The sequence below is a fragment of the Trachypithecus francoisi genome, unplaced genomic scaffold, assembly GCF_009764315.1.
Source record: "Trachypithecus francoisi isolate TF-2019V2 unplaced genomic scaffold, Tfra_2.0 Lachesis_group20, whole genome shotgun sequence".
Lineage (NCBI taxonomy): Eukaryota > Metazoa > Chordata > Mammalia > Primates > Cercopithecidae > Trachypithecus > Trachypithecus francoisi.
In genome coordinates this window covers 38,665,628-38,693,110 of record NW_022681466.1, presented here as the reverse complement: position 1 = coordinate 38,693,110, position 27,483 = coordinate 38,665,628, and the positions used below count along the sequence as shown (strand labels likewise).

The window sequence follows — 27,483 nt, the reverse complement described above, 5'->3', positions numbered from 1 at the left end:
GGTAGGGCATAGTGGCTTAAACGCTTGTAATCCAAGCACTTTGGGAGGCTGAGGTGGACGGATCACAAGGTCAGGAGATCAAGACCATCCTGGCTAATGTGAAATCCCGTCTCTACTAAAAATACAAAAAAATTAGGCATGGTGGCGAATGCCTGTACTCGGGAGGTTGAGGCAGGAAAATGGTTTGAACCCAGGAGGCAGAGGTTGCAGTGAGCCAAGATCATGCCACTGCATTACAGCCTGAGAAACAGAGTGAGACTCTGTCTCAAAAACAAAACAAAACCAAAACAAGAAGCAACTTCTTATCTGTTCAAGTTTGATCATGCAATTGCAACAATTCAGTCCCATTTTCAGGCTCCACTTCTAATTCTAGTTCTCTTTTATTTCCACATCTGCAGTTACCTTCTCCACTGAAGTCTTGAACCCCTCAAAGTCATCCATGAGGATTGAGATCAATCTTCTTTTAAACTCCTGTTAATGTTGATATTTCTACCTCTTTCCACGTATCATCATGAATTTTCTTAATGGCATCTAGAATGGTGAATCCTTTCCAGAAGGTTTTCGAATGACCTTGTCCAGGTTCATCAGAGGAATCACTAACTGTGGCAGCTATAGCCTTATGAAATATATTTCTTAAATTGTAAGACTTGAAAGTTAGAATGACTGCTTGATTTGGGGGCTGCAGAATGGATGTTGTGTTAGCAGGCATGAAAACAACATTAATCTCCTTGGACATGTCCAGCAGAGCTCTTGAGTGACTAGGTGCATTACCATTGAGCAGTAATATTTTGAAAGGAATCTTTTTTTTCCTCCTTGAGCAGTAAGGTCTCAACAGTGGGCTTAAAATATTCAGTAAACCATACTGTGAACAGATGTGTGGTCATCCAGGCTTTCTTGCTCCATTTATAGAGCACAGGCAGAGTAAATTTAGCATCATTCTTGAGGGTCTGAGGATTTTTTGAATGGTAATTGAGTATTGGCTTCAACATAAGTCCCCAGCAACATTATCACCTAACAAGAGAGTCAGCCTGTCCTTTGAATCTTTGAAGCCAGGCATTGACATTTCTTCTCTAGCTATGGGGAAAGTCCTAGATGGTATTTTCCTGCAATAGAAGGCTGTTTCATCTACACTGAAAATCTATTGTTAGTGTAGCTACGTTCATCAATGATCTTAGATAGATCTTCTGGATAACTTGCTGCAGCTTCTCCATCACCACTTACTGCTTCACCTAGCACTTTTATGTTATGGAGATGGCCTTTTTTTCCTTAAGCCTCATGAACCAACCTCTGCTATCTTCCAACTTTTCTTTTGCAGCTTTCTCACCTGTCTCAGCCTTCATTGAAGAGAGTTAGAACCCTGCACTGGATTAAGCTTTGGTTTAAGGGAATGCTGTGGCTGGTTTAATCTTCTACCCAGATAACTTAAACTTGCTCCATATCAGCAATGAGGTTGTTCTGCTTTCTTATCATTCGTGTGTTCAGTGGAGCAGCGCTTTCAGTTTCCTTCGATAACGTTTCCTTTGCATTCACAACTTGCCTAACTGGCACAAAAAGCTTAGCTTTCAGCTTATTGGCTTCCTCACTAGCCTCCTGAATCATTTCTTGCTTTCCATTTAAAGTGAGAGATGTGACACTCCTTTCATGTGAACACTTAGAGGCCCATGTTGGGTTACTAACTGGCCTAATTTCAATATTGTGTGTCTTAGGGAATAGGGAGGCCCGAGGACAGGGAGAGAGATTGGGAGGATAGCCAGTTGTTGGAGCAGTCAGAACACCCATTTAGGCCAGGCGCAGTGGCTCACACCTGTAATTCTAGCACTTTGGAAGGCCAAGGTAGGCAATTACTTGAGGCCAGGAGTTTGAGAACAGCCTGGCCAACACAGTGAAACCCCATCTCTACCAAAAATAGAAAAAATTAGCTAGGTGGCACATGCCTATAATCCCAGCACTTTGGGAGGCTGAGGCGGGCAGATCACCTGAGGTCAGGAGTTCAAGACCAGCCTGGCCAACATGGTGAAACCCCATCTCTACTAAAAATGCAAAAATTAGCCAGGTGTGGTGGCCGGCGCCCATAGTCCCAGTTATTTGGAAGACTGAGGCAAGAGAATCGCTTGAACTCAGGAGACAGAGGTTGCAGTGAGCTGAGATTGAACCGTTGCACTCCAACCTGGGCAACAGAGTGAGACTCTGTCTCAAAAAAAAAAAAAAAAAACAGTTTGAAATATTGTGAGAATTACCAAATGTGACACAGAGACACGACGTGGGCACATGCTGTTGGGAAAATGGCACTGATAGACTTGCTTGATGCAGGGTTGCCGCAAGCCTTCAATTTGTAAAAAACAATATCTGCAAAGTGCAATAAAGTAAAATGCAGATACAGCGAGCTATGCTTGTATTCTGTTGTTGTTGTTGTTTTTTGAGATGGAGTTTCGCTCTTGTTGCCCAGGTTGGAGGGTAGTGGTGCGATCTTGGCTCACTGCAACCTCCGCCTCCCAGGTTCAAGCCATTTTTCTGCCTCAGCCTCTCGAGTAGCTGGGATTACAGGCACCTGTCACCATGCCTGGCTAATTATTTTGTATTTTTAGTAGAAACAGGGTTTCACCATGTTAGCCAGGCTGGTCTCGAACTCCTGACTGCATATGCCTGTATTTGTTTTAACTGACCAGGCAGAGAAGAAGTTTTAGGCTGTGAGTTATGTTACTTTATTTTCCTGCAAAAGAAACACTACAGTTCAAGACCAGTCTGGCCAACATGGTGAAACCCCACCTCTACTAAAAGTACAAAATTAGCCGGGTGTGGTGGTACACACCTATAATCCCAGCTACTCCGGAGGCTGAGGCAGGAGAATTGCTTGAACCCAGGAGGCCGAGGTTGCAGTGAGCTGAGATGGCACCACTGCACTCCAGGCTGGGCGACAAGAGTGAAACTCCATCTCAGAACAAAAAAAGGAAAAAAGAAGAAATTAGGGACATCCTATTGTGCCACATAAAAATTTTGCTCGGAGAACAGAATCTATGTCCCTGGTGATTTGTGGTGCATTTGAAGATTTATCATTACTTTTATGCTTCTCATTAACACCTCCTGTTTATCAGTGTTCCTTAGGTTGCCTCTCTCTAACTGGCGCTGTCTTTTGAGTATATATTATATGTGCTTGACTAACTGTAACAATAATTTAAACTCTGTAACAACCAGAACCTCACTGGTGGCTCTTGTGTTCAGCTGAGCATTGTGCCAAAGAATCACATGTCTACTTGTGGAACCTCTGCTAATTGCCATGTGTATTTGCGTTTATAGCTCTCATTTCAAAGGAACGCAATGTATTTATTTACGTATTTTAGTACTCTATATGCCTGAATACAAGCTGAGGTCTCTCCTGAAACTGTCCTTTGGAAAGGAGTCTCTATATTCAAATCCTGTCATAGTTAATCACTTAATTTTGTTTGGGACAGATACATTAACCTGGAATGGCTTGACTTTGTGCTGGTTTTACTGCCTGGTGCAACTGGTTACAACAGGTTGTTGGTAGTGATGGGGGAGGGGAGCGGGGAAATAATTTAATATTGATTTAACATTCACCCCAAACTTGACTCTAAGTGATGATGAAACCAATGCCCAGAATTTTTGACAAGTAAAATCTATAGTGGGAGAAAAAAAGCGATATTTCTAAATCTATATACTGTTTTATATGACGGGATTTTTAAATGAATATAAATATAAGCAGACATTCAATGGTTTCATGTACATTTCTGGAAAGTTTTAAGTTGATCTAACAACTAGGATTTTGGATCTTTCACATAGGAAAAATGGGGGAACTCTTTCTTGTTTTTTTTTTGTTTGTTTTTGAGATAGAGTCTCCCTCTGTTGCCCAGGCTGGAGTACAGTGGTGCGATCTTAGCTCACCTCAACCTCCTCCTCCTGGGCTAAGACATTCTTCTGCCTCAGCCTCTCGAGTAGCTGGGACTACATGCATGCACCACCGCGCCTGGATAATTTTTGTATTTTTGGTAGAGATGGGGTTTCGCCATGTTGGCCAGGCTGGTCTCAAACTCCTGACCTCAGGTGATCCACTTGCCTTGGCCTCCCAAAGTGCTGGGATTACAGGTGTGAGCCATCGTGCCCAGCAGAGGAACTCTTTATACAGCGGTGGTTCTCAAGATTGCCTGGGCCTTGGGCAGGGGTGTCCACTGGACTCCCTGAGGATGGGAATGAGGGATAAAGATTTTTAAAGGCTCCTGCATGAATCTAACATGCAGCTGATCCACTCCAACCCCTTCTTTAAGGAGGTGCTTTTGCCAAAGCAGTTGGGACTAAAACTCTTTATTCAGTGCTTATTCAAGTAGGCCCTGCCCTAAGAACCATCTACTGGGGCATTCAATGGGCCTCCCCTTGAATGGCTGAGGGTTTGGAATCTGCCAGTCTGATTGCATTCCACTGGAAGAAGCACATTCTGGAGGAGAGGATGACTTGGGTAACGGGGTCCCTCTTGGGGTGATTTTCTTTTCTGCAGGTCATCTCATCATTTCAAGAAGGAACATTCCCCTGGGCTAAGGCACTGGGGCCCAACTCTAGGAGACCCCAACCTGGGGGTTGCAGATCCTTTGGGGGCCAGAAATCCAAACTCACACCAAGCTCTGTTTAAGGACTAAAATACATATTATGTCACCCATCTATATGTTTTACAAAATTTTCAAGGCATGTAGTTACTGTTGTTATGAATAAAATATAAATTAATGTAAATATGGAATTGACTTCCTAGTAGTCTTTCTTGATTGTCTAGGTTTTCAGTCGAAACGAGTGTTGTTGTATACAGGTCTGTAAACTTTTTGATGTCAAAAAGAGAGTGCTATCCCTGCAAAAAAGTGGGGATCAATTAAAGTGGTGGAGTGTGAACTTAGCAATCCAGATGCCTGGGTTTGAATCCCGGGTCCACTGTTTGCAGCTGCAAGATTGGGATGAGATGGTCTCTTTCAGCCTCAGTATCTTTATCTGTAAAGTGGACACTATAAGAGTATCTGGCTCATAAACTTGCCCATGATCCAAGGACACAACTTAGGTCATTGTGTGGCATAGATGCTAGTAAGGGCCTGATAAAGAGAAGCTCTTAGTATTTTCAATTATTATTATTATGATCACCCCAAACAGTTCTGTGCTTGTGCAGATTAGAGAATCTCTGAATAACTGGCAGAAAGACTTGAGGTCACTTTTATTAGTTTTTGGTCCAGATCTTCCCAGGGCCACCCCAACCGGGTGTGGAAAGGAGGAAGGCAGTCACTTACCTCATGGGTTTGAACATGGCCTTCCCAAAATCTGAGAACCTCAGCACCAGCTTGAGGTGGACCCCACTGGGTTTCACAACTGTGAAAGGCAGAAGAGTGAGTTAACCATGCTTCCGGGCCTCAGCCCAGGCTTGTGACTCTGTTCCTTCAATAAGCCCAGCTGACTTCTCTTTCCTCTTATGTAATGAGACCCTAAAGACTAGGATGTGCTCTCCATAACCTGCAGGGTAAACGCCATGGTGTCAGGCCATAGTGACGGTGTCCAGGGGCTCAAGACAGTACTTTTTACTTTGGGAGGTGAAGGCAGGAGGATGGCTTGAGCCCAGGAGTTTGAGACCAGCCTGGGCAACATAGCGAGACCCCTATTTTGAAAAAAAAAAAAAAGGTACATTTTCTGCTGACCATGGGAAAAGAGCAACCAATACAGTGAAGACATTTACTGAAAACCCCAAAGAATGTTTTCCTAAGAATGAACCCTTTCCTCTTTGTGTTTGAACTACATCTTCGTAGATTTGACTTATGCCTACTGTTATATTAGACTACTTGGTTTATGCCTTTCTACTTAAGACTGTACACCTGGGCTGGGACCAGAGCTTGGCAAGTGAGTGCTTCTTAGGTGCAGGGAGTGCTACTTCCTTAAATGTTGCATCCTGGGCACCTCACTTGCCTTACCCTCTCCCTGGTCCTGGAGGGTCAGGACAATATCTCACTCACCCTGTGTTCTATAAAATGATCAATGGCAGGTGCTTAACTGAAGAAAAAGGAAGCCTGGGGCCCTGTACACCTTGATTTTCAAACCTTAGTGATATGGTTAGGCTTTGTGTCCCTACCCAAATCTCATCTCAAATTGTAATCCCCTTGTCTCAAATCTCATCTCAAATTGTTGAGGGAGGGATGTGGTGAGAGGTGACCGGATCATGGGGCAGTTTCCCCTCTGCCGTTCTTATGAGAGTGAGTTCTCATGAGCTCTCACGGTTTTATAAGGGGCTCTTCCCCGTTTGCATCTTCTCTCTCCTGCCACCATGTGAGATGTGCCTTGCTTCCCCTTCCCCTTCTGCCATGATTGTCAATTTCCAGAGACCTCCTAGCCATGCTTCCTGTTAAGCCTGCAGAACTGTGAGTCAATTACACCTCTTCCTTTATAAATTACCCAGTCTCAGGCATTTCTTAACAGCAGTGTACAAATGAACTAATACATTTCGTCATGCCTCATCAGATGTAGTCACATGTAGACATTTCTGATGTGTGTTCCACACACGGAAGTAAAGGGACAGGGCCACTCACGGCTGGTGATGACTGGCCTGAGGGTTTTAGGGTCCAGACCCACCTATAACCAGGTCACAGCACTCCTGGAGGGGAGCTCTGCCACTCTCAGTCCTAGCTTTTTGATTCCATTAATCACTTATCTTGTGAGTTTCAACTCTGGCTATATTAGAATCACCTGGGCCTCATCGTCTGAACTCGAATCAAAACCCCTGGGGGTGGAGGCCGGGCATGAGCACTTTTTAAAGCTCTCCCAGTGATTCTAATACATACGTGTGTGTGTGTGTGTACATATATATCTATATCTATCTATCTCTATATATTTTAGCTGGAGTCTCACTCTGTTGCCTAGGCTGGAGTGCAGTGGCATGATCTCAGTTCACTGCAACCTCCACCTCCTCGGTTCAAGCGATTCTCTTGACTCAGCCTCCCGAGTAGCTGGGATTACAGGTGGGCACCACCATGCCTGTCTAACTTTTTATATTTTTGGTAGAGATGGGTTTTCACTGTGTTGGCCAGGCTGGTCTCAAACTCCTGACATCAAGGGATCCACCTGCCTCGGACTCCCAAAGTGCTGGGATTACAGGCGTGCACCACTGCGCCCAGCTGATTCTAATATTTTGTCAGTAGTGGGAACCATTGCTTCTTGAATTTGAAAGCAACTCCGATCACTTGAGGATTTTGTGAAAACTCAGATTCGGATTCGGAAAGAGAGTGAGACCCTGCATTTCTGATGAGCTCCTCAGTGATGCTGATGATGCTTTTCCTGGGCCACGCATTGCCCAGCGGGGCCTACACAACCCTTCCTCTTAAGTGCCTTTTCTTGTTGTGGGTGGATGGGGAGAAATGTTGAGTTCTCAGAGGTTACACAGAGAGCCATACTCCTTCCACTCTTGCCCAAGGTTGCCACTGGAGTGGATTTTGGGGTTTGCACAGATGTGAAGGTGAAGAGGCTGGGTGGGGGCGGGGCCAGGTCACTTACTCTGGGTGCAGTCACACGCCCCCAGCAAGGCTTTCTCATCCTGACTGTAATCTGCAAAGGAGGAGAAGGGCGATGAGAACTTCCAGTCTTATTCCTGGGAGAGCCTACAATATGGGGGTCCCTTGACTCTGGTTCAGAGCACCAGAGGGGAGACTGTGATGTAGCCTGTGGCCCTTGACCACTCTGTGGGAGATCTCTTGGAGCCCAGGAGGCTGCAGCCTCCTTCCCTGCTCTGTCCCAGACCCCTGCTTTCTAGCCCTTCAGTGGACACTCCAGCAATACCTGGCTGGGAGACTGAGTCTGCTTTTAATTTGCTAATAATTCGCTGTGTCATTTTGATTGTCTCAGTGCTTGCAGCACAGACTTGGTATCAGCAGACCTGTGTTTGAATCCCAGCTCCACCCCCTAGGTCCTTGGCCAAGTTACTCAACCTTTCTGAGTCTCAGTTTCCCTATCTGTAAAATGGCAGTGGTAATATCCATGCCACAAGGTCTTTGGGTGAAAGAGAATGCGTCGCCTGCTTCAAAAGCAGCACTCAATAAATGGTAGTGATCACCTTCCTTTAGGTGTACCAAACAACAACATACCTCCTCATGGGATCAGGACGAAATTCTCTTTCAGAGGGAAAAAGATCGATGTGTATGTTCCTTTTCTGTCTCTCAGGTGTCAATGTCAAGCCTTTAATGTTCCACTCTGGAGCCTGGCCTGGGATGCGTTTACCCAGACTCTCTGGGAGAAAGTCAGTCCCCCTTGCCTGATCCCATGAACCTTACCAGCACTGATGGTGGGAAAGTGCCTCATATCTTGCAGAAGTTTGCTGACAACAGGACTGGACCGGGAGTAGAGCCCATGGCGGTTAATACCCAGGTGGAACTGGACCCAACTGGCCTCGAGTCGGAGCTGCAGTGGGGGGTCCAGGGAGGTGAGGTTCATCTGCTCTCTGTACATCTTGTGTCGCCTGAAAGAGCCAGATAGTTGTTCATTAGAGGAACAAGAATGCAAAGACACACCAAGATACCTTGTCTGCAGTTTTCATGCATCCTTTCGTTTATTCCACAAGTGTATTAAGCATCTAATGAGGGCTAGGCTTTAAGCTGTGCTTAGGATATCATGGGAAGCAAAACACCTGTGGGGTCCTTTCTTACCCTCAGAGAGCTTACACTCTAGTGAGTAAAACACACAGTTATACAGTATCATACACAAATACTTAATTACAAACCAGGACAAATCCTGGGAAGGAAAAAAGGCAGACTGCTAAGAATAAAACTAGGGGCCTCATATAATCCGGGATCTCAGGGTGAGACTGTGGGTCTCTTTGTGCACTTTCCCATTAAAACTCTCTATCTTACATTTCCCAGTATTTTGTGTTCCAGGGAATCAGAAGATAGAGGAGAGAAGGCAATTGGTGAGAATAACAAGAAGAGAGGGTGCAGATCTTTTAGTGGGGCTGGAAGCTGAGTTAGATTATAAAAGAAAAGAAGCATTAATGAGCCATTTACTGTTTGTTCTGCTTGGGTAGCCTTTTCTGCCAGGAAAAAAAGAGAAAAATAAAAAATGATGGTGCTACCATTTAGAGATGTAGACTGTAATTTGGGAGACAAGTTGTAAGTCTATGAAATAATCAGAGCAAAATACAAGGCTGTTATAAGTCAACTGCTAAACGTGGCTCAGATGGAAACGCCTTAACATTTTGGAGAAGGGAAAAGATGAATCTATGATGAAGTAGCCTGAGGACAACCACAGTGAAGAAGGCAGACTTCAGCTGGATCCTAAAGTCCAGGGGGTGTTTGGCTTGAAGGGGACAGGGAGGGTACTCCTGCATTAAGGACAACATGAGCACTATGAGAGGTAGGCAAGAAACAGGTGTATCTGGGGATGAGAGAGGCAGGTTGAATAAATGCACTGTTGAATGAGAAGATGGAGGCCTCCGGATTGGAAGGGAAGGCAAATCAGTACGAGGTCATCTGGCTGGGAAAAGCTGACTGGGAGAGGTAGGTGGGATTATAGGGGCAGGGTTTTGCAGTTCCTATATATCCCTGTTTCTCAAACTGTGATAGTATACCACTCAGGTCTGGGGTGGGGTGAAAAACAAAACAAACATGGCAGATCTGGGAGTGTTCAATTTTCTCATTGGTGGAGAGTTGTAAAAATTACCACATTGGGAGGCTGAGGCAGATCACCTGAGGCCAGGAGTTTGAGACCAGCCTGGACAACAATGATAAAGCCCCGTCTCTACTAAAAATACAAAAATTAGCCAGGCGTGGTGGTGCGTACCTGTAATCCCAGCTACTTGAGAGGCTGAGGCAGGAGAATCACTTGAACCCGGGAGGCAGAGGTTGCAGCGAGCTGTGATCGCGCCACTGCACTCCAGCCTGGATGACAGAGCGAGACTCTGACTTAAAAATAGAAAAAGTTACTTTTCTATCAAAATAAAAATAGATGTATTATGGGGAAGGAAATAAAATATACCATAGGGATTTGAATCCATTTGTGATCTTAGTGATTGTAATGGACTGAATGTTTATGTTTCCTTCAGATTCATATGTTGAAATTTTAACCTCCAAGGTGATAGTATTGGAGGTGGGGCCTCTGGGGAGGGGGTAACCCTCATGAATGGGATTAATGTCCTCATAAGAGAGACCCCAGAGAAATCCCTCACCCCTTCTGCCATGTCAGGTTATAGCAAGAAGACCGTATCTGTGTACCAGCAAGAGAGGCCTCACTAGAAGAAATGGAATCTGCCAGCACCCTGGTGTTGGACTTCTCAGCCTCCAGAACTGTGAGAAACACATTTCTGTTGTTTACAAGTCACCTAGTTTATAGTATTGGTTATGACACCCCAAACAAACTAAGGCGGTTTTGCTTCACCATTTCTCTCCTATTTCTGACACCCAGAATGAAGTGTAATATAACCCAGACATGACTGCCCAGTGCAGAGGAGAATATGGTAATTACCACCCCCATTCATGGCGTTTTCCTTGTATCAATGTAACCCAACACTGAAAATCTTTGGGAAATCATGTCACATATCTCTAAGAAAATATGATTTTATGGTAAGCAGGATTCTAAAATTGGCTTCTAAGATTCCATGCCCTCATTTCCAGAACCTGTGACTATGAAGAGCTCTCACTCCATGATTATGCCGTGTTCACAGCAGAGTTGAATTTAGGGAGGTTGTCAAGGTGGGCCTGATTGAATCGCATGAGCCCTTGAAAGTAAAATTTTTTTTCTGGCTGTTATCAGAAGTCCAAAAGATCCAGAGCATCAGAAAGATTTGACACACTATTGTTGGCTTTGAAGATGGAGAAGGTCAAGTGGAAGGACCAGAGAGCTGCCATGAAGAGCTGAGAATGCTTCCCGACTGAAACCAGCAAGGAGATGGGGGCAAGGAACTGAATTCTACCAACAACGAGAATGAGCTTGAAGGAGGACCCCTGAGCTGCTGATGAGAATGTAGCCAACCAATGCCTTGATTTTAGTCTTGTGAGATCCTAGCAGAAAATGAGTCATACCATCTGATATGTTGTGGATGTTTGTCCCCTCCAAATCTCATGTTGAAATGTAGTCACCAGTGTTGAAGGCAGAGCCTGGTGGGAGCTAACTGTAACATAGAAGTGGGTCCCTCATGAATGGCTTAGCACCATCTCCTTGGTGATGAGTGAAGTCTTGCCCAGAGTTCATGTGAGATCTGGGTGTTTAAAGGCATATAGCGCCTCCCCGCTCACTCTCTTGTGCTCCTGCTCTTGTCATGTGGTGTGCATGTTCTGTATCACCTTCTGCCATGAGTAAGTTTTCTGAGGACCTCACCAGAAGCAGCATGCTTCCTGTACAGCCTGTAGAACCATGATCTAATTAAATCTCTTTTTTTTTAAAATAAATTACCCAGTTTCAGGTCTCTCTCTCTCTCTTTCTCTTTCTTTCTTTCTTTTTCTTCTTTCTTTCTTTTTCTTTCTTTCTTTCTTTCTTTCTCTCTCTCTCTTTTTCTTTCTTTCTTTCTCTTTCTTTCTTTCCTTCTCTTTCTCTTTCTTTCTTTCTTTCTCTCTCTCTCTCTCTTTCTTTCTCTCTTTCTTCCCCTTCCTTCCTTCCTTCCTTCCTTCTTCCTTCCTTCCTTCCTCCTTCCTTCCTTCTTTCATCTTTCTTCGAAGTTTTGCTCTTGTTGCCGAGGCTGGAGTGCAATGACACGATCCTGGCTCACTGGCTCACTGCTACCTCCACCTCCCGGGTTCAAGCGATTCTCCTGCCTCAGCCTCCTGAGTAGCTGGGATTACAGGTGCATGCCACCATGCCTGGCTAATTTTTTATTTTTGGTAGAGATGGGGTTTTACCATCTTGACCAGGGTTGTCTCAAACTCCTGACCTCAGGTGATCTGCCTGCCTTGGCCACCCAAAGTGCTGGGATTACAGGCGTGAGCCACCATGCCTGGCCAGATATTTCTTTATAGCAACACAAAAATGGCCTGAAACATTATCCCAGACTTCTGACCTATAGGGCAAATGGGGTGTTGCTCTAAGTGTCTAAGTTTGTGATAATTTGTACTCAGAACTAAAAAACAAATGCATATTTTGTTCACAGAGAGGCTCAAAAGCTAAATGCTCTTATTTTAAGCATATGCTTTTATTTCTTTTAAAAATAACCCTAAGTAATATTTTTTATTAGCTCTAGGAAACTATTCATATAAGTGTTCTTGTTTGTTTGTTTGTTTTTAGAGATGAGGGTCTTGCTCTGTCATCCAGGCTGAAGTGCAGTGGCACAGTCACATCTCACTGCAATCTCGAATTCCCGGCCTTGAACAATCCTCCTGCCTCAGCCTCCCAAGCAGTTAGGACTACAGGCATGCCCTACAAATCCCAGCTAATTACTTTTTTTTTTTTTTTTTCCCAGAGATAGAGTCTTGTTTTGTTGCCCAGGCTGGTCTTGAATCCCTGGCCTCAAGCAGTTCTCCCACATCAGTCTCCTAAATTCTTGAGATTATACATGTGAGCCACTGCCCCTCATGTAAGTTTTAGATTTTTATTTTGTCATTAAAGTGGTTAATCAGCTTTCAGATGGGACTTATATTTCTGAGTTCCCCAGGGTCACTTAACAAAACAGGTACAGGCTGCAGAACTATCATGGCAAGAGGGTCCACAGACTTAAATACCTATAGAATACCTGCAGAAACAGGCAGACAGCATGAGTGAAGAATGCAGGCAGGAGGGGTAGGGAGTGTGGCAAACTAGAGAGCACACTCTCCATGTAAAGGGGAACAGCCGCTACTAAGTTTCAGCTGATTGTAGAGTTGTTCTGACATTGTTTATTCATCCATTCACTCATTCATCAACTATTTGTTGAGATACTAGATACTGATTTATATATTGGAGCTAGGGCTGTGTACACATCTACAATGTTTCTGTTCATATGAAACTTATAATTTCCAGGGAAATCATTTATTCTAGTGTTCAAGAGAAGCTAGAATCCAGACTTTGATCAGGATTTGGATTCTCCTTCCAAGTGTTGACTCAAGAATGAAGAGTTGAGCTACCATTTGAGCCAGCAATCCCACTACTGGCATATACCCGACGGAAAATAAACCGTTCTACCAAAAAGACACACGCACCTGTATTTTCATCACAGCGCTATTCACAATAGCAAAGGCGTGGAATCAACCTAGGTGCCCATCCATGATGGATTGGATAAAGAAAATGTGGGACATATACACCATTTTATGCAACCATAAAAAAAGCATGAAACCATGTCCTTTGCAGCAACACGGATGCAGCTGGAAACCATTCTCCTAAGTGAACTAATGCAGAAACAGAAAACCAAATGTTGCATGTTCTCACAAGTGGGAGCTAACTACTGGGTACACATGGACATAAACGGGAGCATCAGACACTGGGGATTATTAGAGGGGGAAGGGAAAGGGGGTTGGATTGAAAAAAACTGCCTATCGGGTGCTAAGCTCGCTACCTTGGTGACAGATTCATTCGTACACCTTGGCATCCCATGGCATACCTTTGCAGCAGGCCTGCACGTGAACCCCTGATTCTAAAATACAAGTCCAAAAAAAAAAAAAAAGGGTTGACTCAAATTAAAAAATTTCCTGTGTGGGCCAAACAACAACAACAACAACAACAACAACGACAACAACAATTGACATCCAGTTTGTGTTCTCTGCCCTGTGCTGTTAATGCAAATGAAGAAGTGAGCTGGTCAATGTGAGGCAATATTAAATCCCCCTGCACACATATTACTCTGGGGATGTATATGAATGGAGGAGACAAGGCAAAGCAAAGGAACACATTATTGTTATTATTATTATTGTTATTATTATTATTTGAGACAAGGTCTTGCTCTGTTGCCCAGGCTGGAGTATAGTGGCACTGCCACAGTTCACTGTAGCCTTAACTTCCTGGGCTTAAGCAATCCTCCCACCTCAGTCTCCCGAGTAGCTGGGACTACAGGTATGTGCCATTATGCCTGGCTAATTTTTTTTATTTTTTGTAGAGACAGGTCTCCATATGTTGCCCAGGCTGATCTTGATCTCCTAGGCTCAAGTGATGCTCCTGTTTTGGCCCCCCAGAGTGCTGGGATTGTAGGCATGAGCCGCTGCACCCAGCTAGAATACCTTATTATTTTAAGGCTTTGGTCTCCAAGAGCAGTAGAAAGATGGCTGGGACTTCTCTCCCAAGACAGCAAGCCCTCAGCCAGCCTTCCAGCTTGGGGTGGGGGAAGGGGACTGAAACTTATTCCTCCCCTAAAGGTCAGCAGCAGGCTCAGGAGTCCAGCCGCCATCAGTCCATTCCGCCCCCTCCAAGACAAAGGAGCAATCTGTACTGTTGGTATAATTATCCAAAGTGACAAATGTCAAAGCTGCTTTAGATCTAGCATTTGATGAAAATCAAGGGCAGGGGCAAATTGTTGACCAGGTCTGTATGTCTCCAGCCGGCTTTCCCTTACTTTACTAACATTTACTTTTATTTTAAAAACATAATCATTTTTTTCCATTTAAATATCCGAGAGGTCTAGAATTTATTTAGATAAAACGTGTTAGGTATGGGTTCACCTTTTTCCGCCCTCCCAGGTGACTAGCTAGTTCTCTAACAATCATTTACTAAACAAATTTATTTTTTAATTTCACTGATTTGAAACGTCATTTTTATCAGACAAAGCATTTCCATTCGTATTTGGGTCTATTTCTGGAAGCTCCATTCTGTTTCATGTTCTGTCTGGCCATATTCCAAGGCAATGCTGTTGAACTTTTTTAACTTGATAAAACACTTTAACAGCTGGTGGGGCTAGTCTTTTTGATTGCTCTTTTTTTTTTTTTTTTTTTTTAAAGAGTTTTCCTATATAATCCAACTTGTATACTTATCCACATGAATTTCACAATTATAAAAACTCTTTCAAAATGGGAACCTTAAAAAGTTTTAAACAGGCTTAGCAAGTAGCGTTATTATAATGCCTTCTTGAATTATTGACGAGAGTGTAGTTGGCATGTCATTCTAGAGGGTAATTTCCCAGTACATTTCTTTTTTTCTTTTTTCTTTTTCTTTTTATTTTTATGGAGTCTCCCTCTGTTGCCCAGGCTGGAGTTCAGTGGCATGATCTTGGCTCAGTGCAACCTCTGCCTCCCGGATTCAAGCAATTCTCCTGCCTCAGCCTCCTGAGTAGCTGGGATTACAGGTGCGTGCCACCATGCCTGGCTAATTTTTGTTTTTTTAGTAGAGACAGGGTTTCACCATGTTGGCCAGGATGGTCTTGAACCTCTGACCTCACATGATCCACTGGCCTCTCAAAGTGTTGGGATTACAGGCGTGAGCCACTGCACCCGGCCCCCAGTACATTTCAAAACGTGTAATGAGTATACCCTTTGACTTAGCAATTTCACTTCTGCAACTTATCCTGTAGAATGATTTGCACAACTCTGCAAGAAAATATATTCAAAGATGTTCACCATTGTTTGTAAATGTAAAATCTGAAGAAAAGAGAAATATCTAGGACGGGGGTATTTAAGAGATATCTCTATATGTAGTGACGTAGAAAGATGTCTAATTTCAGAACAGTTGCAGAGTGGGTCTTTTTCTTTTTGCTAAAAATATCATATACAGGTGCTTATATAGACATAAACACATTTAGTGTGCATGAAAAGAACACCTACCAAACTCAATGATGGTGCCCCTTGGGGGTATGCATCAGTAGCTTCATTTTTACTTCATATATTTCTGTAATTGTGCAATTAAACAAATGACACTGAAAATTGTTTTTGCATACCTCTTTCTCACTCCTCATGTGTCTCCCCATCTAGCACCCTTTTCCATCCCCCCACCTTTTTTTTTTTTTTTTTTTAAAGCATTACATCTTCTCATTTGAATTGCATTTCCAAGATCTGGCAAAAAAAAAAAGAAAATGAAAAAAAAATTTCCTCTTGTACTTGCGTGATCTGTGACCCACAATTTCAGATCACAATGCCCCATCTCCTTGAGTCCCTGTGGTTAATTCGAGCATGTGCAAATGACCCAAGCTTTATCAATCTGAGGATTCTTAAAGATTTTTCAAAGGATAGCAGAGAAGAGCTGTTCTCCTTTTCTGGGATTCTCAGCTATGAGAAGACCGTACATGAAGAGCTGCCAGTGACCAGAAAGCCTGCCTGGTATTGCCACCACTGAGGAAAACTGAACAGTGAAGTAAGCAACAGAGGGCAAGAGGTCACTCAAAAGTCTCATCTGGGTACCTGGATGCAGCCATCATACTTGGACTTAGTTATCTGAACGGAATGGATCCCTTTCCTCCAGCTGGTTAGGATCAAGTTTTTAAGCTGCCCTTTGAAAGATGCAAACTGTGGGGTATGGTGGCTCATGCCTGGAATCCCAGCACTTTGGGAGGCTGAGGTGGGAAGATCACCTGAGGTCAGGAGTTCAAGACCAGCCTAGCCAACATGGTGAAATCCCGTCTCTACTAAAAATAAAAAATTAGCCGGCTGTGGTGGCGAGTGCCTGTAATCCCAGCTACTTGGGAGGCTGAGGCAGGAGAATTGCTTGAACTCGGAAGGCGGAGGTTGTAGTGAGCTGAGATTGTGACACTGCACTCCAGCCGAGGTGACAAGAATGAGACTCCGTTTCCAAAAAAAAAAGAAAAGAAAGATGCAAACCCCCTCCTGATGTGCCACATACTTGCACTGGCTCTGGGAGATGGTGTCAGCTTCCACTTCTCACAGCCCATACCCTGGAAGGACAGAAGCTCATCTGCCCCATGATGTCCACGCAAGACTCTGAAATGTGTTCCCTACGTCCACAGTTATTAGGGACTTTTCTTTTTTTTAGAAATATAGAATTTATAAGACAGTTATATGAATATAGAATTATATTTATAAGATAGTTATATTTATAAGACAGTTGTATGAATATAGAATTCATAAGACAGTTTCACATTCTGTACATGGTTACCAGAACAGATACAATACTCTCAGGAGTTTACAACGGCATCATATTGCTGTCAAACATTGCTTATGATGTGTGAGTTGGGGAAAACTTATTTCCTCCTCTAAAAAAAATTAAGGCTCAGTTTCCAAAAGGTAATTGTATCAGTCATTTTTTCTGTTTAAGAGACTGAGAAAATTCGGGAATAAACCACAAATGGGTGGAGGGTGAGGGGTAGCTCTACACACTCTCATTCATTCATACTGAAGTTACTCAATGTGATTTATTTTAAGGCTCCTTCTATCTGAAAATGTATTTGGTTATAAAAACAAACAAATCAGTAGATGGGAGGGGTACTAGGTATAGATCTATAGCATTCAAACAAGGAAAACTAAGCTCTTTGTTATCAATTGCTGGCTAAAATGTGGTCTATGAGCTGCCTACATATAAATGCACACGCACACATTAACTTTGACTCACTTTTCTTTGGCGAAGCTTACTGAATAGTATTTCTCTTCCAACACACTAATAACACTAATTTACATTTCCTTTCGACTTTCACAGCAGGTGGCCACAAAGTTGTCCCTTTTCCTAAATACAATCCTCCATTTTTCCTTTCAACCTTGCAGTAGACCATAACCATGACGGTCATCTTGTACTGATGTGTAATCTCACCATTTATGTGACTGAAGAAAGTGGCAAGGCTAATTATAGAAAGAGAGTTTGGGCATTTTTGGAGAGTTACCCTATCAATGAGTTCCAAACACACTTTACAAGCACTTTTTTCTGCACAAATATTTCATTCAGTCAACAGTGACGCCATCATTTTACAAAAGCAGGATCTGTTTTAACTCAGTAAACCACCTTACAGTCCACGGGGCTAATGTTACTACAACAACAAAAGCCAAAAAGGGCACCTGTAGGTTCTGCCTCTGGCATAAAGAGGTAGAGACAATCATTCTGTAGAAAAAATTAACAATGATAAAAATAAAACAATAAAACAAAACAAAAAATAAAGCCATTCCATTTCTAAGGGCCAGTTCTAGATCTAAAGGCTGTCATGTGTCTTCTTAGCTGGGAGATCCATTGCCCACAATCATCTTGCTGTAATTTTTCTGCTGCCCCTCCTTGAAGGTGTCCTTCACCTTTGCTCTCTTTAGTCCTCCATCCCAGGGAAGTTCAGTCAGGCCTCCTTGTATAGCAATAGCAGACTTAACCCTGTTAGCAAACTGGACTGTATCTTCTCCTTCCTTTCTGGTTATGGGGGGCATGTACCACATGTCACCGACGATGGCCCAGCTGGTCATCATTCAAAGCAGGTAGCTCACCATGTTGTACTTACTGCTGTTCCAAAATGCATCACCAAACTGAGGGTTATACTTAATTGCAACTGGATGTATGGTTCCTCCAATTTCAAAGCTCCCCTTTTTAAACATCATGACCAAAGTATTGTTGATACACGTTCCTTCAGGAAAAATTAATATGGGTCATTTCTTCTTATCAGCAATATGTTCTTTTAGTCTCTTAGTAACCAGGTGTCAATCCTTCATTTCTGAGCATTCAAACCAGACATGAGAACAAGCCTTGACCATAACTCTCTGAATAATTCTCATCAAGCCACCAAGAACCTGGCCAACCATAGCATAACATCCATCTGTTGTCAAGATTAAAATATCAATTAGGGAAGTATGGTTGGCAACACAAATGCCTCCCTTCTGGGGTCTGTACTGCTTGTTATGATAATGAATGGTACCAGAGGGGGATCGCGGATAGATCCGGCAGCAAGTTAGATGGACCAGTTCACTCAGTCAGTTTTTGAAGCTGCTGTCTGGTAGCTGCCCAACCAGTGTAGTTCCTATAACCAGCAAACTGATCCCAATGAAACCCAAGGTAACCCTCAGAGGCAGTAGGACACAATAGCGCACTATGACGCCCAGCACCCACACCATAGTGAGCCGCAGACTGATGTACTGGAAATTTGCATTGGTTCTTGTGAGGAGATTCCATGACACTAGCTCCTCTGAGGAAAACCTCTGGGTCACTTCATCTTCCACAATGGCTTCCAATCCCTTCTTGGAGAAATAAAACACGTCAGACAGCTCAAAGTCCCTTCCTCGTAGACCAGAGAGCCCTTTTTCCATGGGTGACTTACCTCTTTGGATAATACCAACAGAAGCAGAGTTTTTAAGAATTGACTCCTTTGGGGTTTCTTTTTCAATTCGTATTGTGGCCCACTCTAAAGTTTTCACCAGGATCTTCATGTAGATCTCGGAGATGCCCAGAGACACTCCGCAGACCGAACGCAGAAGGATGAAGCCGAGAACCAGCGTCAGCCAGGCGGAGAGTATCTTCCCGGCCAGCTCTGTGCCCTCCATGACTCAGCGCACCCACTCAGGAGAGGTCCGCAGTGGAGGACCGAGCGCCACAGCAGTCCCTGTCCCCAGGCAGTCCTGCGGGAGTTCCAGGAGCAGAGCGTCGAGAGCACTTACCTCTGACTTTTTTTTTTTCTTAAACAAACAAAACCATTTTCCTAAGATGATCTTATAGGTGAGTCAACATGATAGGCATCTTTCTCAATAACCTTCATTATCACGCAGTACCCTTGTTTCATCACCAGACTAACTTAGAGTTACCGTTGTTGTTTTTTTAACCTCTCTAAATCTCCCTAACTCTTTTTCTTAGGATGCTTCCAAGATTTCAGTCCATTTCAGTATCAATCTTCACCTACAGAAGTCCTTCAAGGAGCATCTCAAATGTCTCCATCTCTAGCATTAACCTTTCTTTGACTCTCCCAAATAAAGGATAAACAACACAAAGGCCAAACAGAGGGCTCTGTTTTGGTGTCACTGGTTGGTGACAATGATGACAATGACACAGTTCGACCCCTATTGTAATGAGGTGAGAGGGTCACCAAATGCACAGCGATTCGAACAAGAACTAATCAGTAGTGCAATAACAGAAATGGATGCAGAGTCTGTGTCACAAGGACCTGGTTCTGCCCCTCACCAGTGGAGCATCAAAAATCAATGCTAGTGTCATTGCTATGAACACAATGTCTCATGTGATCCTGCAGCCCCCAGTGAAATACATATTCTTATTCACAATTTGCAAATGAGAAGACTGAAGATAAGGTACAGGCTTAAAAAGTAGTTTAAGCCCTCTGAGTTTCAGTTTACCCATTGTAGGAAATGGGGAATGCTGATACTACCTCCTTGTATACCATCGGAATTAAGTGCAGTAATATTCAACCACAGAGTAGGCATCCAAGAATGGTGGCTATTTTTAATTATGATTTTTACCACTTATAAAGATGAGAGACCAGGTGGATGATGATTTTTTTCAGAAACACTGTTCTACTGGGTAACCAGAAACAACCAGCTTTGCAAGCCACCGCAAAATCCCTTGGAACATCCCATAAGCAAGGGAATGGCATCTATGTCATACTTGCATTAGACACCACCACCATTTGCATGCCTTGGCATGTGTGTGAGACTGCAGATCATCCGAGGGACCTTGGAATCCTGCTGTAGCTTTTCTGTGGTCTCTTGGTGTGCAGAGTAAGCAATAGGCAGGTTATCAAGGCATTAGAGGGAAAACCAAGGCAGGTCAGGGCTTGGGCCTTAGGAGGTGGGTGTCTGCAGGCATGGGGGAAGGCAGGAAGCCTGGAAATGGAGCTTAGGTGGCTTAAGTGGGAGCCTGGAGTTACATTTGCTTCCTGGGATATGGGAGCTGAAGGCATGAGGAGGTTGCCAATCTGTACCCTGTTTTCTTCTGGGACCTTGAAGGCAGAGTCACTGGGGTGCTGCGAGTGCTCCAGGCAGGGAGGGGAGACGGCTGTGACTCAGAGGGCTCAGGGAGGATTTGGAAGGTTCTCAGAAGACTGGGCGGCTCCGCATGCTCCTCATCACTAACCACAGGGCTTCAGGTTTGAAAATCTTCCCCAGTGCATCAATTTCCTTGTATTGAGGAAATAGAAGGAATAGGATTGGACTCCCACCTCCAACTTAGTTTTAGAGCACAGATTTATGGCTGTTTTATTTAACAGTTCTTTGTGGGTTGACGTCAAACCCCTTCGGACTAATTTTGATACCTCACCATGCAAATATAGACACAGCAATCCTCTCCAATGGGTGTTACAGTGGAGAAGTGGGGCAGTAGCAGAAGGGGAAGTCGAGAGCCCCGTTTGTTCCCCTCCAAAACTATAGAGCTAAGTTCTAAGTTCTCCCAGCTACAGAGCACAGACATCTTTGGTTCCTGCCTTTTCTCAATCATTTCTAAATCCTGGAGTTTAACCTCCGTTACCCCTTTTTTTTTTGAGATGGAGTCTTGCTCTGTCGCCCAGGCTGGAGTGCAGTGGCCCGGTCTTGGTTCACTGCAACCTCTGCTTCCTGGGTTCAAGCAATTCTCCTGCATTAGCCTCCCAAGTAGCTAGGATTACAGGTGCGTGCCAGCACGCACTGCTAACTTTTGTTATTTTTAGTAGAGATGGCGTTTCACCTTGTTGGCCAGTCTGGTTTTGAACTCCGGACCTCAACTGATCTGCCTCCCAAAGTGCTGGGATTACAGGCATGAGCCACCATCCTGGCCATCCATTACCTCTGAATCCCCCCCCCCCCCCTTTTTTTTCTGTTGCCTGTGCCTTAACCCTCTTATCTGGATCCTGGAATAGTCTCTTTACTGATATTCACGACCTCAGTCTTCTTCCCTTCTCCGCTCCAGGCCTCCTTCACTGCCAAATTCACTGTCCAGGGCCAGTTCCAAGCACTTATTTCCCTCCTACGTAATCCTTCAATAGGTCCTCGCTGTCCATGAACTCTCATCCAAATTCCTACTTTAGCATTTCCCCAAATGTTTTAGTTTTTTAAATCTTCCTCCCCACCCGTTGCCCTCCTACCTAAGTTCTATGTTTAGTTTTCCTGTACTTTCCTCCCACCTCATGCTGTTCCATCACCTTGGAATGCCTTCTTCTACATTTTCATCTCCAGAAATTCCTCCCAGCCAAACTCCCATGGAACTTCCTCCTTGAACCTTTTCCAGTCCTACAACCAACTAGATGTGAGCTTTCTTTCTCACTCCCCCAAATTTTCATAAAACTCCAATTTCTTTTATTGTTCTTACCATATTTTGAGTAATAGTGATTTGGGCACATTTCTCATTTCTTCTAACTGAGGGCGGGCAGAGGCAATGTCTTACTCAACTTTGTGCCCCTTCCAAAACTTAGCACAGCACCTTGTGCACAGAAGGTACTTAAAGTTTATTATGGAAAGAAGTTGGAAGCTCTCCACTAGTACTGACATACGCAGCTACTATGGCCTGAGTATATTTTTGGTATTAGTGGGTTATGAAATATTTTAGGGGTTTGATGGTTTATAATCCAAGACAAGTATGGTCTTTTTCAGAGTATTTCGCTCCAAGTTGTGTACAAAGAAAACTTTCTAAATAAAGGAATTCCCCAGGAGTGAGGCAATGGTACAGCAGGGTCAAAGAAGGAAAATAGCAAAAGGGTTAGTCAGGATTAGACACTTCTCTATGAGTTTGAACATCACTGGATAGTTCAGAGCTAAGGGTTTGCATAGGTATACAATATATCTCTCTATGTTTTTAGTTGCATTGGAACAAACTAACTCCATAAAAATTTTATTCAAAATCATTTTGATTGCCCTGGAGAAAATACATTTCTTTTGATGGGTAGTTTTAAATTCTGACTTTCCAGGAGAAAATAAAAGCTTTCATTGTCTTCAGACATAATAAATGGTCAACATGAAAGATGTTTTTCTGATGTTTCAAATTTTAAGGAACTTCCTTGGATTTACTTCTGCATCTTTGGCCACTTAGTCTGTGTCTCCTTTTCAGTCTACCTTGGTCCATCATTAAATACTACAATTCTGAAAGCTTCTGTTCTGGCTCTTTTTCTTTCTCCCTCTAGCTTTGCTTTGGATGTGATCGCATCCACCCCCCAGCTTCAATGATCACTTGTGTGCAAAGGACTCATATATGTTTTCTTCCAGCTCTTTCAGCTGTAGACTCATAAATTCCGCTGCTCATATCTGTAAAGGACAAGATAGCAAATATTTTAGCCTTCGTGGACCATATGGTCTCTGTCTCAACTGTCCAAACCTTGCTGTTATTGCATGAAAGGAGCCTTAGGCAATCTGTAAATGAACAGGCAAAGCTATGTTCTAATGCTGCTTTTTTTGTTTGTTTTTACAAAATCAAGTGGTCATGGGCCAGATTTCGTCTACAGGCCACAGTTTGCCAACCCCTGCCTTAAAAGCATCCACATTCAACATGTTTAAAACTAAACTCTTGATTATCTCTCTAAGCCTGGGCCTCAGGTGTGGCTTCTGTTCTGCCCAGTGAAGGCCACCTGTCATAGGTCAGGTTCTCCCTGAAGCTGGCCATGGGCTTTTGGTTTAGGAGCAGGTGATTTATTATGAAGGTGCTCCCTGGAGAAACTAGTAAGAAAGTGAGGATGGGGGAGGAAGAAGCCAGACAAAGAAGTCCTGGTCTTGGTCTGATCCTTTGGGGAGCTATTAGGCTTGTTATACCTGAAAGTTTGTCCTGCATTGAAGCAAAGGAGCTGAGCCTTTGTACTCTGATATGGTTTGGCTCTGCATCCCCACCCAAGTCTCATCTCGAATTGCAATCCCCACGTGTCAACGAAGGGACCAGGTCAAGGTGACTGGATCACGGGGGTGGCTTCTCCCATGTTGTTCTCATGATAGTGAGTGAGTTCTCAAGAGAGCTGATGGTTTTAGTGTGGCACTGCCTTGTTCTTGCGCTCACTCCCTCCTGCCACCTTGCGAAGAAGGTACCTGCTTCTCCTTCACCTCCTGCCATGATTGTAAGTTTCCTGAGGCTCCCCAGGCATGCGGAACTGTGAGTCAGTTAAACCTCTTTTCTTACACATTACTCAGTCTTGGGTATTTCTTTATAGCAGTGCAAAAATGGACTAATACATACTCTTACTCTGGTCAATCAGTCGTTGGCTGTGACTGCTCTTGGGGAAAGAGAGAACAGGGGGAGTGTCTGAGTTTACGGAGGCTGCCATAACACATGACCACAAACTCAGTCATTTAAAATAAAAGAAATGGCCAGACGTGGTGGCTTATGCCTGTAATCCCAGCACTTTGGGAGGCCGAGGTGGGTGGATCACAATGTCGGGAGATCGAGACCATCCTGGCTAACACGGTGAAACCCTGTCTTTACTAAAAATACAAAAATCAGCTGGGCGTGGTGACTGGTGTCTGTAGTCCCAGCTGCTCAGAAGGCTGAGGCAGGAGAATGACATGAACCCGGGAGGTGGAGCTTGCAGTGAGCGGAGATTGTGCCACTGCACTCCAGCCTGGGTGACAGAGTGAGACTCCATCTCTAAAAATAAATAAATAAATAAATAAATAAAATAAAAGAAACTTACTGTGTTATACTTCTGGAGGCCAGAAGTCCACAATCAAGGTATTTTCAGGACTTTATGCTTTCTGAAGACTCTAGGGGAGTTTCACTCTCTAGGGGAGAATCCATTCCTTGTTTCTCTTAGCTTGTGGTGGTTCCAGACATCCCTTGGCTTGTGGCTGCGTCATGCTAATCTCTGCCTCTGTGGTGACCTTGTTTCTTCCTCTTCTGTTTATTCTTTCCTCTCCTATAAGGATTCTTGTGCAAGCATTAAGGACCTAACCAGATAATCCAGGATTATCTCTTCATCTCAAGATTCTTAACTGAATCATATGTGCAAAGGCCCTTTTTCCATATAAGGTAACATTCAAAGGTTCCAGGGATTTGACATGGAAATCTTTTGGGTAGGGGTGGGAGCAGGGGTGAGGAGTTTCTAACAGAATAAAACTCCCAGGCACTTCTAGATCTTTCTAAGGGTGAGTTCAGTGTCTTAGCCACTAGCCACAAAGCATACAGAAGCTACCTGCAGCTGAGTCAGAATTCCAGGAGTTATCCTTGAAATTTCTCTCTCCCTTCCCAAAATGTCCCCTGCATCACCAAACTGTGTAGAAACAGTTTATCAGTGTTATCTCCTTTAATAGCTCTTGAATCTCTCTACCCCTCATCTCTACCACCATCACTCTAGCCTGTCACCTGGACTTTTCCAATAAGTCTTCTAACTGCAAGTTCCACTGGGACTCTCTTTGATCAGCACTCTTAACTGTAACCAGAATGATTGCTTTTTCAAAATGCAAATCTAATCTTTTAGCCTCCTGCTCACAAGCACTCAATGTCTCTTTATTGATGTTAAATAAAAACAAGCTTCCTTAGGCCTGCACTGGCCAATATGCAACAGCTACGAGCCACATATGACTAATTACATTTAAACTAATAAAAATTAAAGTTGCACTAGCCACACCCACCACATTTTAATTGCTAAGTAGCCACATATAACTAGTGGCTACCCTTTTGCACAGCACAGATGATAAAACATTTTCATCATTTTGAAAAGTTCTATTGGGCTCAGTGGTCTAGGTTCATGTTCTTCTACCCCAGCTACAAAGGCAATGATCTATCCAACATGGGTGCGTGGAATAGCTATTTCCTTGGCGTGGGGCACATTTTCCTCCTCTTTGCCTCCTTACACCCTTCTCATTTGTCTACGAGCTCATGCCTTCATTCCTTGGAAGTCTGCATTGGCCTCCAGACAGGTCCCACGTCTCTGTTTCTGTGTTTCATTGCACAGTATCTTTCTCCTTTATTCATGCTGCCCTTACAGTTTCACATTTGCTTGTGTTCATCCACCCCAGACACCACAAAGGTAGAGTCTATTTCTGTTTCTGCTTAACCCTTCAATCCTTAGCATCCTGAGCACATAACGGATGCTCAATAAATATATATATATACATATTGAGACTGAGTCTTGCTTTGTCACCCAGGCTGGAGTGTAGTGGCGTGGTTTCAGCTCACTGCAACCCCCACCTCCCAGGTTCAAGCGATTCTCCTGCCTCAGTCTCCCAGGTAGCTGGGATTACAGGCGTCTGCCACCACACCTGGCTAATTTTTGTATTTTTAGTAGAGACAGGGTTTCACCACGTTTGTCAGGCTGGTCTTGAACTCCTGACCTCAAGTAATCTGCCCGCCTCAGCCTCCCAAAGTGTTGGGATTACAGGCATCAGCCACCACACCTGGTCAACAGATGCTCAATAAATATTCGTTGGATGAATTAATGTGCTCCTTATCTCACACCTAGTGGATGATAGTTTTAGGAGAACTACCTTCTGTATTTTTCTGGAAAGACAGCTAATGGGAACCACAAGCTTACTCAAGCTCAGTATAAGAGAAGTTGATCTGCATGCTCTCTGGATATGATATGTTTGCTATAATGTTAAAATTTCCAGAAATCCTACCTCCCATTCTTCCTTCTTTCCAACTCTGTCATCTCTTAAATTTCCTGGGGCTTTCCTGAGTTAGGATGAACTGAAATGATAATGAGAAATAACTGCTGTCCTTTCTGCTGAAATAACTAGTCTCCCTTTGGCATCTGGCCACAAATTCTCCTCCAGAAGCAGTGATGCCAAGTCTTCTCAAGTATAGCTATTTAAATTGCATGCCACAGAATTTATATTTTGCTAAATTCACTGGTTACTAAGCTTTTATGAGAAATGGCACTCTTTCTGTTTTGAGAGCTCATACTGAGGTCTCCTGGGGAGGAATTTGGTGATAATCCATTAAGTATTTTCTAATTATTTGAACCCCTGCACATTTCCTGGAGCTGTTCATTCCTGAGCAACATTCCCATGTCAGACGGAGAGGTATGATGGGGTCCCCCCAGTCCCATCACCTGGGTTAGGATGGTTGACCTGCAGAGGTTTATGAAGCCCTGGTCATCGGGGCCTAGGATCCCAAACAGTGAGAGGAAAATGAGAATGGGGCTGTCAGGCACTCAGGAAAAATCTCTTTGTTGGAAACTGAATTACTGCTCATTGTGCTATACCATCAAAAGAGAAATGGAACAACAGCAAAAGGGCTGGAGCCACATATTTTCTTCTCAGTTAAGCTCTAAGTTTCCTGAGGGCAAGGATCTGTCCTGGATTTCATTTGCATCCTCCTCAGTATTTGAAGGAGCACTCGGAAGTGCTATGCACACAGTAAATATTCTATAAATAACTGATTATTAGATGCTCGAACACGTTTCCTGCTGCCAAAGCTCCATCATACTCCAAAAGACTAGTATCAAAACTTGGGGAAGAAAATCCCTTGAACACAGGAATTGCACTTGAATCCTATCCATGGAGTTCGTAAAGTTGGTCTCACTCATTTAAAACATTTTCGAGAGCACTCTGTCACATAGACAATTAGAAAAGCATTATAGTGAACTTCTATAGCACTTGGCTTTTAAATTAAAACTTGCATCTGTTTGATCCATATGTCTCTTTCAGTGTTCTTATCCTTGACGTGGGTCCTAGAAAGAATATTTTCTCAAGATTGTTTTTTTTTTTCCCCCATGGCTGTGATGAGTTTGGAAGAATCCTCCTTCATACTGTTCTATTTCTCCTGTGACATGGAAGGATTCAGGTTTTGTGAGACCTGAAGTTAATATGATCTGGAGGGCCATCTTTAAGAAAAAGA

The 27,483-nt window shown here is 43.6% G+C and overlaps 1 protein-coding gene and 1 pseudogene across 1 annotated transcript in view; both read right to left on the bottom strand.

Moving 5' to 3' along the window:
- Positions 1-27,483, bottom strand: part of FAM20A (FAM20A golgi associated secretory pathway pseudokinase) — a 65,958-nt gene that overhangs the window by 9,589 nt on the left and 28,886 nt on the right. Inside the window, exons 2-4 of the mRNA XM_033183851.1 lie at positions 8,295-8,479; positions 7,522-7,572; positions 5,277-5,355 (exon numbers count right to left, since the gene is read on the bottom strand). Coding sequence (XP_033039742.1) covers positions 5,277-5,355; positions 7,522-7,572; positions 8,295-8,479 — 315 coding nt within the window. The remainder of the gene's footprint in view (positions 1-5,276; positions 5,356-7,521; positions 7,573-8,294; positions 8,480-27,483) is intronic.
- LOC117067371 lies at positions 17,929-19,720 on the bottom strand (annotated as a pseudogene).